The sequence below is a fragment of the Ambystoma mexicanum genome, chromosome 1p, assembly GCF_040938575.1.
Source record: "Ambystoma mexicanum isolate Mex_15411 chromosome 1p, UKY_AmexF1_1, whole genome shotgun sequence".
In the NCBI taxonomy this organism is placed as follows: Eukaryota; Metazoa; Chordata; class Amphibia; order Caudata; family Ambystomatidae; genus Ambystoma; species Ambystoma mexicanum.
In genome coordinates this window covers 1,011,406,442-1,011,418,864 of record NC_090921.1, presented here as the reverse complement: position 1 = coordinate 1,011,418,864, position 12,423 = coordinate 1,011,406,442, and the positions used below count along the sequence as shown (strand labels likewise).

At 44.9% G+C, this 12,423-nt stretch overlaps 1 protein-coding gene across 2 annotated transcripts in view; it reads left to right on the top strand.

Annotated features, from left to right (window-relative positions):
* The window catches only part of GLG1 (golgi glycoprotein 1), a 1,453,447-nt gene that overhangs the window by 1,262,352 nt on the left and 178,672 nt on the right, over positions 1-12,423 (top strand). For both annotated transcript variants that reach the window (XM_069655141.1, XM_069655148.1), the window contains exons 23-24: positions 8,169-8,276; positions 8,732-8,852. In XM_069655141.1, coding sequence (XP_069511242.1) covers positions 8,169-8,276; positions 8,732-8,852 — 229 coding nt within the window. The remainder of the gene's footprint in view (positions 1-8,168; positions 8,277-8,731; positions 8,853-12,423) is intronic.

Sequence of the window (12,423 nt, the reverse complement as noted above, 5' to 3'; positions counted from 1 at the left end):
ACCTGTTCGCTTGAAGGTGAGCCTGGTGAGGAGGTAAGAGATGCTTAATGTTGAGATGCTTAATGTTGAGCATTGCCACCTCCTGTGGTTGTGCATGTGTACTACTATATATTCTTTATTCATACCAGATCCCATGCTGCAGAAGGAACAAGTTACTTGCTGTAACCATTGTTCTGCAGCATGGGTCTGGCATGGATTCACATGCAAACCCTCCCACCTACCCCTCTGTGGCTCTTCTCTTGGTCCTACTGCCACTTTACGTGTTACCAAATCTGAAGATGGCTGCCAAAGGGCCTTAGGTAGAAGGCAGTCATTGGCTGGGGGGCAGTATGACCCAGAGACCAGTGATTGGTTGCTAGGAGAAAGACAGTTCCGAAGTGAAACTGATTTTTTTCTTTACCAAGGATTCCCAGCCTGACGGGGAATATTCAGGAGCATGTGAATCCATGCCAAACCCATTCTGGAGAAGTTACGGGCAAGTAACTTGTTCCTTACACAATAGTTGGTAGACCACATCCACTGCCACCAGCCATTGTTAGGCCGGATTGTATTGCAGTACCTTTTGGGTGCACTGCAACAACCCTGCACCCCTGGCAATAGGAACCCAACCCTTGGTATAAGTCTGTACTACACAGGTTGGTAGTGTGGCTTAGCAGCCAGGCTTATCTCAAGAAGGTTCAGTGTGAGCTGTAAGGGAGTTAGATTCACAGTGACTAGTATTGAAATAAACATTCATTTTTTCTTGAATAAACAATGTATTTATCAGTCAGAGTAAGCCTCCTTCAGAAGGGAGCAATATAAAAGCAACGCACACACACACACTTCAAAACACACTCTTAATATTCTGAAATTGGTGAGACCCTTTTGGGATGGCCCACAGTCACAACGAGCACCCTCAGGTGACTTCAATAGCTAGGGTGCTGGGGACATTAATATCTTAATTACAGTTGCATTTAGAATACTTTTAGAAATTGGTTGAAGGAAAAGGTGGTTAGAACAAACGAGGGATCACAAATATTCTTAAGCAGTAAGTTAGATCCACTAAGCAGTCATTCAATTATACCCGGTTAAGCCAAAGTCAATGGGCAAAAGTCTTATATGGGCTTATATGGGCTTGTATGGGCTGAAGCATGTCTGCTAGGCAAGTAGGTAAAGTCTTTGCACAATGTTTTAGAAGTCTTTGACAAAAAGAATCCTCAATGTAGGGCCACAAGCTGTTTAGACTTGAGTAGTAGAAGATGCAAGCAACTCTACGACAAGACATGTTCTCTCAGACTTTGCAGTACCTTTGGATTGAAGAAAAAGGGCAGCAGATGACTCTTGTTCCTGTGCAGCTATGCAGATCTCTCTGTTCATGGGCCTCAGTCGTGGGTACAAGAGGGGAGGACTCCTGGGGACTCCTGCAATGCAATGGGACGGTCACCGCTTGTAACGGCAATCTTTCCAAAAAGTGGCACTTCAGTGTTTCAGCTCCTTGTGCTACCGCAAATAGCAACACCACGGTTCCTGGCTGTCGAGATGGATTTTCCTTGAGTCTGGGGTCCTGCTCTCTGTTGAGGGGGCTCAGGCGCGGTCAGTCCTGCTTCCTGGAAGTCTGGAGGATCTTCCTGGAGCTCTTGGCCAACTTAAAAGCAACGCACACAATCTGCTGTTCCTCTCCCTTGCTATTCGGTTTCCAGCAGTGTTGGGTAATATTTGCATAGAACTGGTAAATCTTCCTGACCTGGGTCAACCCCAGACCTTTTCGCTTTATTAGTGGGATATTATTCCTTAATAGCTCAGTGAGTGGGAACCTTTTTCCACACTCACATAATCTTGAACTTGTTTTATGGGTGTCATTTTTAAGACTCTCCATAGTTTCTTTTTAAAGTTATCCTCTTGAACAACTTATTGGCAATAAGTGCCTGTTGTTGCTGGGTTGCCGTAGGGGCTCCCCTTTTAACTTTCCTGTGCTAACCTTGAGTGAACTACAGTTCCCAAGGGTAGAAAGGATCTTTGGATCCCTTTTACATTTTATTTAGTGAAACCAGCACATCCCACCGTATGTGGAGTGCTGGGGAGATGCAATGTATCCCCTTTGACACTAAAACTGTAACAATTCTGTTAGTGACGAGCTTCCCTTCAATGGCTGGTGGCAGTGATACCTTGTATTAATTTGTTGCACCTTTACCGTGGTCGGTGTTCACAGCTTCAGTAAAGGGACCCAACTGTGGCCATTTTTACCAAAATGGCCCCTGTCTTTTTTTCACCATTTTAGTGTTTCTTGTGGCTTCTTGTTCCTTCCCCTGACGTCCAAGGGAGGAAGTTCCTTTATGTGATTTTTATCTTCGGCGGGAGTCCCCTGGACACCCCGCCCAGGCTCTAGTCTGTCTGTGAGAGCAGGAAGTGAGGGAGGAGTCCAAAGATCCACAGCCCTTTGTCTTACACCTGGCTTGAATGGGGACAGATCCCAGTGGGGGGCTGGCTGTCTTGATTGGACAACCAGACCACCCCTTGTGAATGCTGAGGTTGTGCTGTAATTCTTGATAAATAGTACACACCTGGAAGCTGAAGAAAAGTTGACCACTGGAACCGAAACCGAAGAGGAAGATGAAGGAAAAGCGGCTGAGACGATTTCCAGCGACCAAACATCCTGCTGTCGAACCGAAGCCTGCTGTAGACCTTCCTTCCAATCGACCTGAGGATTCCGAAAACGACGACCCCGACCCAGAGCCTGGTGAGACCCACTAGACTCAAGAAGACCTACATTTTGAGCCATCCAACGCGTTGCTGCGACCTTGCGTTGCTGCAATACCCTGGGACCTCGAGTCACTGTGCAGTGCAGTCTTCCGAATCTCGCTGAAACTTTGTGGCATCCTGGTGGATCTCCAGAGACACGAATTGAGTCTGAAAATTCAACTGCGGTCTTCTGTGCTCCTTGAAAAGGCGCCAAATCCGCTGAACTGTGTTCAACCGTGAGGGAAACCTTGCCTAGAGCCTTCATCGATCCCTGCTGCAAAGTTCCTTCTGAGGTCTTGTTTTCAGTCACCATGAAAAGGAATCCACTGACCGGGTATTTGGCTGCAGACCCTGAAGTTCTCCTTCTGCAAAATCTTCAATGCAGAAGTACTATGTTGGCTTGGGTATGTAGTTACCTTAAGCCTGTTAGGATTTCTGTGTAGCTGTGTGGTGTTTTCTATGATGGTGAGGCCTCTCATCCAGTGCACCCTGTCCCACTGCTAGAATCCTGCTAGGGTGTCTTCCACGAAGCCCCTGGACCCTCTTCTAACTCTAAGTATTCACCTGTTTGCCCAGTTTTCCTAAGGAACTCTGACTTTCTCTACTAAAGAACCTATTCTGACACTGCCTGTTGGTCACTAGTCCTAGTGACCCCCCCTTCTGCCACTGAGAACACTCATGTTCCAAGAATAAAGGAAAGACTTTTAAAGGAAATGGCCTTCTACCTAGAAAAGAAAATAAGTGTTTAAAAGTTACATACTTGTAAAGAGTTGGTTGGTAACTGTAATTCTAAGGTTGAACAGTTACAAAAGTTCTTAGTGATCTTGAATGTGTGATGCGCTACTCTTAAAAGTAGTGTTAACATCTTTTCTTCCTTAGCAACTGTTTTGCCAGTCTAATAGAAAGTAGATGTGAAGGTATTTTACTCTCCTGTGATTAGGTTGTGCCTCTTCCCAAAAGTAAAGTGTTGGTATCACCAGATTAGTCCTTTGAGGATAATTGTATGAGTGTCCCCCAACTGGGTCTCGCTTCCCCTGACTTGCTGCTAGCTTGCCCTCAATAAGTCTGTATTAGGTTGTTGCCTACCTAGAATAACTTCGAGTCATTCAGTAAAGTGACATTGGGTTTTACTTTTCCCTTCATTGTGAGGTTAAAGTATGTGGTTTTTACTTACCTTGTGTTAGCTGTGTGCCATCCAAAAATAAGTTACAAGAGTTACTGCTTACCTCAATCTGGGGTTCCCTGATTTCAAAAGCACCTGTAATTGTATATTACATCCTTAGGTTTTACTCACCTAGTATAACTGTTTTATCACACGAGTAGTGAGAGGTTTTTACTGCACCTAGAATAAGTGTTCCACTATTCATCAAACGTATATTGTCTAGTTGACTTGGTGATTTGTACTGAGAATCATTATACAACTGGAAGGGTCTACTGCCCTTGCATTACTGAATGTAATTGTAAAAAGTAAACATTGGTTTTGACTCCCCAAGAATAGGCTTGACTTATACTGAATGTATGAAAAGGTTTTAACTTCCCTAGCACTACTGTTGGGTACTTCAAATAAGATCTATACTTGGGTCTGTGTACTTTCAAGTATATTGTTGTTTTTATATTGTGATTTCATATGTTTTAGTGCTTGCTTACCCCCAGATCTATCTGGGCCTACTTGTATTTAAATCCCTTATTTTTACAATACAAAGTTTCAGTGTTTATTTGGATCATTGTATTGCAATTTCATTTGTAATGATTCTACAGCCCTCTCCCTCTAAGATTAGCCTAGCTGCTCTGTCTATGCTACCATGAACTCAGGAGGTACAGCCTTATACTAAGAGTGGAGTATTGTACTGCCTCAGTTGAATGGTTTTACTAAGCCCTTACTTCATAAAAACTGTCATGTCAAGCAGCAACTCTGTGTAAAGGCAACCAGCTCTGAGAAAATGTCCAGGTGGCTAACTTTGGAATTAATTGGTCCCACCAAATTAAGGGGAGAAGTTGTCCTTGTAAGGGCTTCTCTGTCAATACGAATTTGGAGTTTCAGCACAGCAGCAGGGCTTCACCGGGCAAACTAACGGTCCAGGAGTTGCAGCAGGCGGAAGTTCTTCTTCGGTGACTTCGTCCAGTGGTCGACTCTGCCTTCCAAGCCAAAAGCCTTGCCTTTTTTTATTCAGTTCTCTCCCATTCATTCTAGCTGTCGGTCACCCAGCAGGGTGGCTGGCATTGCCAGACAATCAGACGGCCAATCATTAGAGTGCATTTGGGTCTCCTAGGAGACTAAGCACAGGGAGTTTCGGGCACCTCCTTCACTTCCTGCCCGCCCCAGACACCCTGTAGCCAGAGGCAGGCTTCACTCGTGAATCTTGCCAAAGGCAAAGTAAACAAAGGGACCAAACCTTGTTTGGCGCGCAGAGTAAATCTCAATAAGGACCTTTACACACAGAAATGGCGACAAAAGAAGACTTGGGGCCATTTTGACAAGAATGGCACTCTTGGGTGCTTTACTGCAGCTGCGAACACAGCCCGCATTAAATGCACACCACAGTAGTTAAAATTAAACCACTGCCATCAGCCATTCAGTGAGGAAAGGGTAACAAAAATGTTACATGAGAAACTAGATAAAGGGGAAACTAGGTAACCCTCAAGCACCCTATTGTAAAATAGTGTGTGCTGGATCTAAAAAGTTACAAATGTAAGTAGTCCATTTCACTTCACTGCTCTGGGAAACAGTTTATCCCAGAGAAGGTATTTAAACCTTTGGGAAATGTGAAAGACTTCCCTGTGCCAGTGCACTGAAGGTGCTGTGTGACACAATGTAAAATGTCTATAGAGTTTCAGGCTCCATAACCACAAGAAATCACATTAAAATATGAGAGTGGGAAAAAGATTCCCACTCTCTCCAGGTAAAAAAAATCAAGTCCTCAAAATTCAGCAAAGTTGCTGGTGGTCTTTAAGGTGGAGGGAATTGGCACATTTCTGAGAATTCTCCCTAACAGCCATAACTAGGAGATTGTGGCTAAAACGTCACAAAAGCAGAGAGAAAGGGGGGGTTACAAGGTATTCCTTTGGCACTCCACTTAAGGTGGTGTCTGAACCAATCTCTCAGACGATAACGTTTTTCGGAGAGATACTAATCCTTAACAACTGTAGTTATTCTAGGATAAAGAAAATCTCAAAGGAGGACCCTAAGCGTCCCCAGCAACACACTGCATAAGAAGCTGCGTGCTGCAATAGTAAAATACAGATTCCTTTAAGAGTTATGGGGAAAATAGACTCCATAGTACAGGTAAAATACAAAGAATAGAGTTCCAAAAGAGACGGCCCACAAGAATGAATGAGTGGACAAAGGCTCCACTCATTCAGGATTAATGAAAAAGGTCGATAAGTCTAGCAAAAAGTGCTCAGGGTCTCACTAGGAGAGGGGATGAAGCATAAAAATGATAAATCTCCCTAACACACTTCATCGTCTTAGGGTGCATCTTGCAGTTGCACCCGACCAGAAGAATCCACAAACCTGCAACTCCTGAGCACAACCTGCCAAAATCCAAGATACCAAGCCCCCTGACGATCCACAAGGACATCTGGAAAAATCTGAGTCGGGGCCGGTGGGGCGAGATTGCTTTCCATTCCAATCAGTGTCTTCCCTACCCCCCTGCCACCCCACCCACCACCCCTGTTCCACTATAGGATAACATTGAGAATAAGTACCTCTGAATTCTACCCACTCACCTTTTGGTCGTTGAACCTGGGTAGAGTAATTTCAAATATAAGAACACCTTTAGTTGCCTTAGTAAAATTGTTGAATAACTACTTTGAACTACCACCAACACAAGTGAATTGCACCTTTCCTGCAGAGACACCCTTCAGAGGAGAAACATTGTGGCTCTTGCGACTTTGGGCACATAGCCCATTCTTCTTTAGGTTTGGACTGGTTAAGTTAGGGAATTAAGGTGTGACCTAGTTCCATCATTTTGTTGCATTTAATCTACTTACCTGTTGAATAAGCGACCTTTAATGCATTTATGAACCTATGGTGAATGCATGCATTTTTTATCATAGTTGTGTGCAATACTAAACTGTTTTATACTTAATGTCTCAATTGAATTAGTGTGCCATACTGTGCGTACTCATTGGCGGCCACTCATCCGCTCCTGAGAATAAGCCTTGACTAGTCATCCACATACCTTGATTGGGTTTTGGCTAACCTCTCAGAGCTCCCTGTTCTTCATAACTAGGGTGGCCTCCTAAAATCTGTCGTCCAGGTCAGATTCTAGAAATCCATCTTAACATGAGTTCCACTGCCGTAATTTGTGAATTTTAAATCTTTCTTTCCACTCTGTATCTGAAATGCCTTGTCACATTGTATTTAACAGTAAATCATTACAGTTTATATTTTTCTAGAAGTGTATAGTGTGGTGCTCAGTCTGTATTCTAACGTTTGGTGGTCTTGGTACACGTTTTAAAGCATTAAAGCTTTCCTTCCCTCTGTGCTATTAACTAGTTATGCGACCCCCAGCTCTCCTTCACGTTATTCTATTTCTTTCTCTGCTTTCCATGATGTCTTATACTTCCCTTTGAATATCGTCTTCTCCATTTCCCTTCTATCATTTTTAAGTGGGTCCATGGTCCTGCACCTCTTTAAATGTACTCACTGATATTGCCTTACTCTCCCAGTTTTGTGCTACACTCCCATAATCAGTTGCTGCTTTCTGTTCCTGTACTCCCATGTGCACCCTCTACTTTATGTTCCTTTTCTCATTTTGCTCCTAAGCACTGGAACGTGTCCATTCCTTTTTTTCCTTCACACATTTTTCAAACAAACCTTGTATCTGTTCTTTATAACAACTGATCACTTCATTCTCCCGACCTCTGTTCTTTGCATGGCATGTTGTACTGCCTCGGCGCTTTGGCGAAAGCACTGCAAAAAAAGAAATGCAATAAAAAATACTTAATTTTTGCATTTGTAGCATTTATGTTGCTGTGTCCCAGAGGGTTAGAAATTACTATTTTACGTGTTTGTGTTTTGGGCCCTGTACTGTGTTTAGGGTGGTTTCCTATGTGTTTTCTCTTTAGTTAACTGCGTGGATTGTCGGATTAATTATCCGCCTCCCTCCCAAGTTGGGCTACATCTACCACCCTGTCTCCTATTGCAAAGTCTTTCCTTGCATGTTGTAGCCCCCGCCAGAGGGTTGTGTGGGAAAAAAAGATGGTGGTGTTTTATTGTAGGAGAAGCTGATCTGTTGGAGAGTTTGGTTTGAATGGAATGACGAGAACAGGTTAGATGTTCAAAGTCTGCACTATGTAGGGTGATTGTGAACTCCTTTTGCAGCCTTTTGCTTGTTCTAATAACTGTTTCACAGCAGGCCTTACACTTCTAGTCTGTAAACTAGGAGAGACTACAAGTTTGCAATGTAGTACAAAATAATAATTAAAGCATTTACCTTTTTTAATAGATCACAAAACTATGTCCGGAAGAGGCAGCAGCACAGGAGCAGACTGGGCAGGTGGAAGAGTGTCTTAAAATGAACCTACTAAAAGTCAAAAATGACATGTGCAAAAAGGTACCCTAATCCATGCCACTGTGTTTTTAAGGTCTGTTAGTTTCTCTAGCTGGTTTTTGTTCAGTGATCTAGTTAACTGCATAGCCAAAGACACTCAGACTTCCTCATTGGGGGAGCATTGCCCTTTCCAAATCAATAGATGTCAGTTTGTTGCTCTACATCTATTGCATTTTTTCCCCTTTATCTGTGCAATTCCCATCCACTTGTTAGCAAAAATGCTGCTTACATCTACAGTTAATGTGGCGTACTTTACTTCTATACGCCTTTCCATTACCAAGGTTAAGAGTCTAGGTCTGCATTTTAAGTTGAACAGTGATTTTGCTACAGTGAATGTATTCTGCTAGAAGTCTTTCCATGCATGTCTGGATCCATATTTTACTACAGTTTGTGTGTAGTGAATTTTACTTCTGTTGATCAATCTTTCACTGTCCTTTTCTCCCTACTGCGCCATGCAGGAAGTGCTGAACATGCTTAAGGAGAGCAAGGCTGATATCTTTGTAGACCCAGTACTTCACACTGCTTGTGCTCTAGACATCAAGCACCACTGTGCTGCTATCCCCCCAGGCAGGGGGCGCCGTAAGTATCCTGATGCATCTTAACAATCGATATAGCTTTGACCCTGCCTTTAATATATGTTGTTGTTCCTGCATGGGTGGGGTGAGGAGAGCTAAAATAAAGTTGCTTTTTTTTTATTTCCTGAAAATGTTCACTGTAGTGTGTAGAAGGCACAACGATCCTGCAGTGCACTGTAGTGCTTGCCTGCTGGTAACTGATGATGAAAAAGATGTTTTTCGAGAGTAAGGTGTACAAAATGTAGGTACTTCGAGGCAGTGGGCCTCCTGATCCATAAGGCCTTTAAGATCTTTTGAAATGACCCTCTGACAGGAAATATTTTTATTTTTGCAACTTTCCTTCCACTGACATCCGTGAAACTGTTACATAAGAATTGTTGCAGTCACGCTGTGTGAGCTTATACAAGACTTATCCCCTTGGTATTCGGTAACCCTACCTTTTGGTATAGGTCTGTACTACGCAAGGTGGTAGTGCGGCTGAGCAGCTAGGACAATCTCAAAAGGGGTAAATGTGAGCTGCGCAGATGAAATCAGTAAATGCAAGTAGCCAAGTAACTTATTTATATTCAAGGTTTCGGTTATAAATAGTTATTTATTGAACATCAGTTTTAAAAAGCATTCTTTAAAAAGAAAATTGTAACAATTTAAGTAAACTTTGATATTACTTTTCAGAATTAGTAAAGCTAGCGGTTAATCTTTGAATATGCTTCATACACTTTTCCTACACCCTGAGGTGACTTCAATCACAAGGATAGTATTTGCATTTATATATCACACCAATACTTTTGTAAAATCTGAGTTGCAGAAAGGAAGGGTTGAGGGAATTAAAAGGTTGGAACAGTTTCTCAGAACATGTGAGGACAACTGAATCATCCAATGAAGTCTAGATAATCCTATCCCAGCAGCAACAGTATACAACAAGCTACAACCTATGAGGGGCAAGCAATATCAAAGTCAATGGATTTAGAAGGGTGCATTTAGGAAGCCAGGACAGCCAAAGTCATTCGGACGAAGTCTGATTTTGATGCACTTCTCGGATAAGTCTTGCACAAAGTTAGAAAGTTCAGGAAAATCACTGGTAGGTGCACAAGCTGTTAAGCCTGTGCAAAGCGAGTTGACATCAACTCAAAGTTAAGCAGGAGAAAGTCTCAAGTGAGACCACACAATTTAAGGCGGGAAGTTAAGTACCCCAATCCTGAAAAAGTACCCTTTGGTTAGAAGAAAGTCCAGCTGGATTTCATCTTGCTACAGCCAAGCAGGCCCTGGTTCCTGAGCCTCTGTCGTGGGGACAAGAGGGAGGACGTGTGGAGGGCTCCTGCTGCAGTACTCCGGATCGTTGGCAGCTATGGGCTGTTTTCAGGTCAGCGGCACTTTGCGGTTTCAGCGCTTAGCAAACAGCACTGATGCAGAACAATGGACATCGGTGTGACTTTTCGTGCTCCCCCTTTGTCCGGCATTCTGGTGAGGGGACTCTGGATCTGGAGGTCTTATTTCTGGAGGGTCCTTGGGAGGCTCCTGGGGCTTTTAGGCGGATTTGTTCCGCGGCATTTGTTGCACTTGACGATGGACACTCGACCCCTGGCATTGGGCTTCTGCAGCAACGCAGAGGCACAGCAAGTCTGTGATGGTGCACAAGAGGAGTTCGACTCGGGATTAGTTGGTCCCACTAACTATAGGGAAGAAGTCGTTCTGTCCCGAGCTTCTCTGTCGAGGTGAAAAAAAGGTCCGTAGGGCTTCAGTTCAAGGTCCGGGGGGTTGCAGCAGACTTTGTTCACGGTTTCTTCGATTGTTTCTTCCAGTGGTCAACTCTGCCTGTAGTCACAAAAACCTTGCCTTTTAAGCAGGTTTCTCCCATTCATGCACAGTCTAGGCTGTCACACAGCATGGTGGTTGTCCTTTCAGGACAGCCAGCCAGCCAGTTAGGACTGGTTTCATTCAGGCACCCGAGTCTACCAAAGCAAACGCCACCACACAGTCTAACAAAGGCTATAACAACCTCAATATGGCACCACTGCAATGTGCCCTGATCAATGCCAGATCCCTCCCGGCACACACCACCGAGATTTAAGACCTCCTCACCCATCTTGACCTTGATACCTTAGCTATCACGGTGACTTGGCTCCACGCCTCAGGGCCGGCCCTTTCTCTAGCCCTCCCTCCAGGCTACACCATCTTCGGGCAAGACAGACCTTCTACCAGAGGTGGGGTAGTAGCCCTTATAGTAAGAGAGCCTAGCAGCAAGACAAACCACTTCACACCTCGGTGAGAACTTAGACTCCCTCACAGTCAAGATCACCATCTCTCCCAACACCACTATTGCTATTCACATAGCATACTGCCCTCCAGGACCTATGGCAGACTTTCACAACAACCATATCCATCTAATTGGCGAAATTTGAAAACCTCCATTTCGAAGGGATTGTGTCCTCCAACGTATTCCTCATCTTAGATATCTCCTTCCAGAGGGCGCTGCGCGTTGACGTCCTCAGAGTCGATGTCCCTCGACAGCCGCCGTATCGACGTCATCCTGCCTATAAAGGCCGCGCGCAGCGTCCGTTGCTCAGTTCCGTTTTTCCGCGCTTACTCAGTGCCTCGGAATACCATTGCTCAGTTCTTAGATTAATCCCATTTACCTCGAGTCATTCGATCCGTACTCGAAGGCTTCCTCGTCGGAACCGACAACTCCTCGATCCGGCTTCAAGAAATGTCGAGATTGTGGGAAAAAGATGTCGTTGACTGACCCTCAGGGTTTGTCTGTGGTGTTTGGGAGCTGAACACCATTGTTCGGAATGCGCGGACTGTATGTCCATGACAGCTAAGGCCCTGAAGGAGCGTAGGGGGAAGCTGGAGAAAGGTAAGACTTTTAAAGCTTCTTCTTCGTCGACGAAGTCGAGACATTCGTCTCCTCGTCACCATTCGCGCTCCAGGTCTCGGAGTGGGTCTCATCACTCCTCGAGATCGAAGCACTCGAAGAGGAGACGTCGAAGATCCCCTTCTCCGTCTTCCTCTGTTTCGCCAAAAAGAATCCCTTGCCCCACGAAACATAGTTCCCGGGCTGAATGGGAGGAATTCCGCAAAAATATGATGAGCGTCTTCGAGAAAGCGGCCTCGACCCCCCTCGACTGCTGAGAGCGATGCTCTGGTCGAAAGAACCGAAGGTCAAAAACGCTGCGAGTCGCAGTACCCGGCAAAGCAACCTCTCGTGCGCGTCTCGAACCCTTGAGTAGGACTATGACCTCCAAACCTTCCTCGAAGGTTCCGTCGACGCCGTCGACGAGGGTTCCGTCTATGTCTTCGACGCCATTGTCGAAGGGACCTTCGACACATGGGTCTGTCGACTCGACGCCAGCTTCGACACCGGCATCGACGCCAAGAAAAGTCATGGTTACGACACACCCAGTGACTATCCCCAAGTCCTCGACGTCGATGGCTTCGAGATTATCGAGTAGAATTCCAATTCTGTCGAGGTCTTCGAGGCCTCCGCCTTTGTTTTCGACGCCACGCTCGAAGCCTTCGATGTCGACGACATCGACGTTTTCGAGGCCGATAATGACAAGTTCGGCACCCTCTGCCTT